The sequence below is a fragment of the Kogia breviceps genome, chromosome 1 (assembly GCF_026419965.1).
Source record: "Kogia breviceps isolate mKogBre1 chromosome 1, mKogBre1 haplotype 1, whole genome shotgun sequence".
Lineage (NCBI taxonomy): Eukaryota > Metazoa > Chordata > Mammalia > Artiodactyla > Physeteridae > Kogia > Kogia breviceps.
The window spans coordinates 200,410,930-200,416,929 of record NC_081310.1 but is presented as its reverse complement, the minus strand read 5'-3'; the positions used below and the strand labels follow the sequence as shown (position 1 = coordinate 200,416,929).

General features: G+C 69.4%; 1 protein-coding gene across 2 annotated transcripts in view; it reads right to left on the bottom strand.

Moving 5' to 3' along the window:
- Positions 1-381: 381 nt before the first annotated feature.
- The window catches only part of MEGF6 (multiple EGF like domains 6), a 96,215-nt gene continuing 90,596 nt past the window's right edge, over positions 382-6,000 (bottom strand). For both annotated transcript variants that reach the window (XM_059039752.2, XM_067018919.1), the window contains 8 exons: positions 5,565-5,693; positions 4,425-4,553; positions 4,022-4,150; positions 3,676-3,804; positions 3,461-3,589; positions 2,749-2,877; positions 1,346-1,393; positions 382-1,015 (listed from right to left, as the gene is read on the bottom strand). In XM_059039752.2, the coding sequence (XP_058895735.1) occupies positions 957-1,015; positions 1,346-1,393; positions 2,749-2,877; positions 3,461-3,589; positions 3,676-3,804; positions 4,022-4,150; positions 4,425-4,553; positions 5,565-5,693 (881 nt within the window). In that variant the 3' untranslated portion in view covers positions 382-956. The remainder of the gene's footprint in view (positions 1,016-1,345; positions 1,394-2,748; positions 2,878-3,460; positions 3,590-3,675; positions 3,805-4,021; positions 4,151-4,424; positions 4,554-5,564; positions 5,694-6,000) is intronic.

The window sequence follows — 6,000 nt, the reverse complement described above, 5'->3', positions numbered from 1 at the left end:
GAGAGGGGGCTACAGCCCAGACCTAAGCATCCGGCATGACAATCTGGGTCCAGCCCTCTCCATTGGCTCTACCCTGAAGATAGGGCAGGGGTAGGAGTAGGGGGGGGCACCCAGGCTACCTCCAACAGCACCCCTGCCCTCCTCCCCTCAGGGCCATGCTTCCCCCACGCAGGCTCTAGGACTCAGCGCTTCCTCGGTCTCGGGGCACCATGCCCCTCTAGAGCACCGGGAACTGGGATAAACCCCAACTTTGCTTGTGTGGCACCCCTGTCCCCAGAGGGGCACAGGGGCCAAACGGGCCTCTCCGGTCAGGTGCATTCGTGCCGGCAGGCCCGGGAGGCCACCCCGCGGGGCCCACAGGAAGCAGTGTACACACAGGCCTTGAGGAAGTGACTGTTCCTTTCTTAACTTACTGGGTTTCACATGGTACCGAAGCGCCCACCCAGAGGCCCCTCAGGGCCCCGAAGTCCCGAGTCAGGGCTTCCCATGTTGGGCAGGAGGCGGGCAGCCCTCCAGCGCCCAGGGGTGCAGTGGGCATGTCTGGCTGCCCATAAATGCCTTTCCATAAATATGGCCCAGCTGCTGCCAGGTAAACAGGCTAAGCTGCAGCAGTCCCCGGGCCTAGTACCGGAAGGACCTGCTCCGAGGGCAGGGGCCCCGCGCCCGCACCTGCGCCCACACCTGCCCGCAGTCCCGCCCCAGGGCGCCGGTGGGGGGGGGGGGCTTCCTCCACATGTGGTCCCCGCGCGGGTGCCCAGTGCTGCAGAGCCCAGCCGGGCAGGGCCTCCCTCCTCGTGGCCAGACGATCCTTGCAGCTGCACGACTGTCCCCGGGCCTCGGAGACAAGGGCGGGGCCCGAGTCCTGGACCCCAGCGACCCTCCTCGGTGGTCACCAAGGCCCCTGGGTCCTCTCAGCGGGCCCTGGGAGACAGGCCTCGGCAGGGGCTGCCCCTGAGCTAGTGCTTCTCTGCGCTGCTGCTGAGCCCGGGCGGGTGAGAGGCTGATTGTGAAGCCACTGAAAGGGCAGGACAAGAGCTGGTCAGCCCCGGGGCTGGTGCAAACTCTCCAAGTTTTCAGAGCTCTGGGCTCAGGACTCCCTTCCTGTCCTTCCAGCTCCAGCCCGACAGAGCGGGGAGACAGCCCAGCCGCTCCCCCCCAGCTGCCCCCGACGCCTCGTCTCTGAGGTCCAGGTTCTGGAATGCCCGCCACCCAGTGGGGCCCAGATCACATGGAAGTGCCTGACCTTCATCCCTCCTCTGGCCTTAGTCGGCTGGTAACGAACACGCACGCGATGCCACCAAATGCCACCCTCCTGGCAATGTGGGGATGCCCCCGGCCCCCTTACCTGGGCCCGGGGCTGGAGATGGGGTCTCGGGGAACTGGGAGGGCCCACCTGAAGGCAAACAGACACGCTACTGCCCCACCCTTTGGTGGGCAACAGAGATGGGGCAGCGAGGCCTGCAGGGACCCCCACTCCCACCCTGCGTGGCCTCTCCCCGCCTCACTCCTGTGCAAATGATGGGGCTCTCCCGCTCCCCAAATGAAAGTCCCCAGCCCTGCCTGCTACAAGAGGGGCCGGGAGGTGGGACTTCAGGCTGGATGGGGAGGGACCAAGCAGGGTCCACTCCAGGACAGGGGGCAGCGAGGCCCTGCCTGTCCTCCTTCCCAGCAGGGCTCTGCTCAAGCAGACGGGGCCTCAGGCAGGTGAGGTCAAGGTCAAGGCCGCCCAGGACGCATGCGGCGCAGTACCACACCTGACCACCAGGTGCCGCCGTGGACAGGGTTCATCCCCGCACCAGCCCCCCAGGTTCTGCGTCCACCTGCCCCACCCCACCCCCTGCAGGAGGTGGGATCCCTCCTCTAAAGGTGCTGAACAGTTTGGGGCCAGGGCTGCCTTGACGAGGCTCAAAAGGATGCACACACAATAAGAAGACTGCGTCTGGGGTCCCCAAGCCAAGGAGCCCTGACTGGAATCCCCGCTCACAGCCGGGCTCCCCCTTCACCCCATCTCAGGGCCGGCCCGGCACACGCCCCAAGCCAGCCTCGGGTCTCACTTGGCAGACACGACCTCTTGGTGCTGCCTCTTCCCAGGAGCAGGCTGGGCCTGGGGGAGGTGGCCAGGCCACCAGAGGGGCACAGCCGGCCGGAGGGGCAGGGCACCCCGAGCTCTGCCTGCAGACAGCACGTTCCCCCAGAGGCCTGGGGGGCTGAGAGGGCACGGTGCCATCGCGGCACCTTCCCCGGCCCTGCCCGTGGGTGCACACAGGCACACGCAGGCGCTGGGGCACAGGTGTGCCGGGAAGCACACGTGCGCACGGGAGCACACGCAGGCCCTGGCGCGCACACGCTGGGACACACGCAGGTGCCGGCGCACAGACCGGAGCGCACGCCTGTGCTGCGGCACACACCCTCACGGGCGCACCGGCGTGCCCGGGTTCACACACACGCAGGGCGAGCCAGCGGTGGGGTGGTGGGCTGTGCCTGCGCCCACCCACGCTGGCTCCCCCAGCCCTGCCCGTGGGGTCTCCGCCCTCTGCAGTTTGAGCCCACCCCAGCCGCTGTCCGGGCCCGGAGTCAGCAGGGCACTGCAGGCTGGCGCACGGCCGAGTCCGGCCCCGTGGTCCAAGGGCCGGAAGGTTCACGCTTGGCCCGTCAGACGCCTGCAGATGCCACGGGCGCCGCGCTGGGTTGGTGACCTTTGACCCAGGCAGCACAGACTCCTCCCTCTCTCCCCGGAGCCCGACTCACCCTGCTGGCACATGGGCCCCATGTAGCCGTCCACGCAGCGGCACTGCCCGCTGACAGCGTCACAGTCAGCCCCTCGCCCGCAGGAGCAGCTCAAGGCACAGCCTGGCCCGAAGAAGCCCCTTCCGCAGCCTGAGGGCACAGACGCGGGAGAGCCGGGCCTGAGTGCCCCTCCTGTCTGCCTAGGGCCACCGCGTGGGGGGTGTGCGGGAGCAAGGACCTGGGGCCTTAGCTTCCCTGCTGCAGGAGCTCTCACGGGGACAGCGCCAGGCGCCAGGCACCGGCCCAGAACCCCTGCCCCACCTTCCCGCCCAGCCCCCGCTGGCAAAGGGGAGCTGGCCGGTCAGGGATGCTCCCTCCAGGGCAAGACGGCCAAGAGCCACGAGGACGTGGGTGGAGCCCCCAGGGCCGGCGCCTCCTCCCGTGGCGCGCCTGGGAGGCCGGCACGTTTCCTTCCCACCTAACTGGGGCCTCTCTCTAGGACCGCAGCCCACACCCAAGGGACAGGCTAACCGGGGACTCAGGTGGGGGCCAGAGGGCAGGACTGGCCTTGACCACCCCGAGCAGGAGCTCCGTGCTGGGGCCCCTGCAGAGGGACGGGTTGGGCACGGCGCCCAGGCCACAACGTGGCACAGACGGGGCTCCATCAACACGGTCAATACCACTGACAGAGAGCCGCACCCATGCCCCCCACCAAGCGGGACCCCGGACTCACCCAGGTCACAGGCGGCCCCCGTGAGCCCCGGGGGGCACAGGCAGTGGCCGGTGACGGGGTCACAGGGCACCCCCTCCTCGCAGTCACACTGCTGGTTGCAGCCTTCTCCAAAGGAGCCCGGCTCACACCCTGGTGGGGGCAGCGGGCTTTGCATCACCTGTCCCGTACCCAGGCTGAGGGGCCGGATGGGGCACGTGGGCGCACGGAGCACTCACCCTTCTCGCAGAGCTGGCCGTGGAGGCCGGCAGGGCAGAGACACTTGCCACTGACGGGGTCGCAGGGGGCGCCGTGCTGGCACTCGCACGTCCTCCGGCAGCCAGCCCCGTGGAAGCCAGGCGGACAGCCTGAGGGAGACCCGGGTTGGAGCTCCTGACTCGTTTGCCCAGAGTGAGCAGAGGTCCCGGCTCAGGGCCCGGCTCCCCGCTTCCTCAAAGCCGGGGACCTCCGCCCCGGGAGCCCCACCGAAGCTGGGGTCAGGCGTCATCTCAGCGGGCCCCCGCGGGGCGTGACGCGGAAAGCGGAGGCGCGGATGCCGGGACAGGCGCCGACCCCACGACTCACCATGCTCGCAGGCCTGGCCATAGAAGCCGGGGCCGCAGCGGCAGGCGCCCGATGAGGGCTCGCAGGCGCCGTGGTTGCGGCAGGAGCAGTCCAGAAGGCAGGCGGCACCGTAGCGCCCAGCGGGGCAGGCTGGGGAGGGGGCCGGCGGGTCAGCCTCCGGCCACGGGCGAGCAGGGGGCACGGGGCTGGCCCCTGGGCACCAGCCTGGCCCGCGGGAGCCCGGCAGCCTCGCCTGGCCCTACGGCAGCCTGCAGCCCCCCCAAATGCCCTCGAGTTGCGGCCCTCCTCGGGAGCCCACCACCCCGCCACCACCACACCGGGTGCAGCCTCGCTCGCCCGCAGGCACCGCCCCTCCAGCTCACACGGCGATGTGGCCCCCAGGCTGCCCCAGACAGACGCTCACCCAGCTCGCAGTGTAGCCCCGTCCAGCCCAGGCCGCAGGAGCAGCTGCCGTTGGCGGCGTGACACAGGCCCCCGTTTCTGCAGGAGCACACGTGCTCACAGTTGACACCAAACCGGTTCTGGGGGCAACCTAGGGACAGAGTCGGGTGCTGCTCAGCGCTCTGGCCCAGGGACGCCGCCCGCCCCCCCGATCTGACAGTCATTCAACAAACACTCCCCGGGCCTCTCAGAACCAGTCCCTGCCCCGCCGGCACACACGCGCCAGGAAACAACACCAACCGCATCCTGCCCCTTCGTCTATCCTCCGCAGACGCCGGGCCTGATCGGCGCTGAGGATAACACAGGACGAAAGGGACCAGGGCCCTCCAGGGGCTGTGAGTGCCTGTGCAGCTGGCGGGAGGGGGTTAGGGAAGTCTTCCTGGAGGTGGTAGCACAGAGGAGGCTGGGCAACCCTGCACTCCAGGTGGCCCCTGTTCACATGCTGGTTGACCCATGGCTACCGTCCTTCCCTGCGGGCCTGGGGGAGTGCGACCGGCCCCTTGATGAGGGCCAGAGGGCGGCAGGGGGCTCAGACCTACCAGGGTGCGGGGCCAGGCCACACAGGGCCTTGAGGACCACGCATGCCATCGTAAGCATGAGCGCCACCGCGGTCCCCAGGGACCGCCCCATCTCCCCACCATGGCCTGTGCTCCAGGCCTCCCTCTCTGTGGGGTCCCTGGCCACTGGGCCCGGTAGAAAGGCCAGAGGGACCCCATTCCAAGAGGACATCAGCCAGAAGGCTGGCTCCGTCCTCAGATGAAGCAGCCGCCTGACCCCTCCTGCTGGGGGGGGCTCTGGGTCAGAACGGGTTCATCCCCCACTGGCCACAGGGAACTGGACAGGTCACCTGATGGCCTGAGCCTTGGCGTCACAGTTCAGGGCAAGGCGTGGGATGCTACTGGATGACCCGATGACCCGAGTGGGCGCTGCTGTCAACACAAGCTAGATCCTCACTTCTTGGCCTCAGGACACTTGGGGGATTAACGGTGGGGACCCAGTTCTCCCCCAGTGACCCCAGGCCTTCACCCCCTCCCCCTCCCCCGGAGGCTGACGGAGCGACACCCGGGAAGTACCCAAAGCCGCAGGGGGAGCAGGCCCTCACCGTGCTCACAGTGGACGCCGGTCCTCCCGGGGGGGCAGGAGCAGCTCCCGGTCACGGGGTCACAGGCCGCCCCCTGCCCACACCTGCACACGTGGGCACAGCGGGGCCCAAAGCGGCCGTGTGGACAGGCTGCCAGGAGGAAACGGGAGGGTGGCCACTCCAGGCTGGCTTCCCCCTCTCTCTGCGGGGTCAACCCGGGACAGGGCGGGGTGGGCCAGGGAGGGCGGGGCGGGGAGGCGTCTGCCCAGGGCGGGGCTGCCTGCTGCCACGCCCCCTGCCCGCTGGCTCTGCTGCGGCCAGTGACTCAGGGCGGCCCCCGCCCACCCCGCCAGCCCAGCCAGGATTCCAGATGATTGGAAAGGCCCCACCTGGCCCAGGGAAAGGCCTTTCTCTCGGCAGCCTGCCCAGCTGGCCTCTGCACGGTCCCTGTTGGACA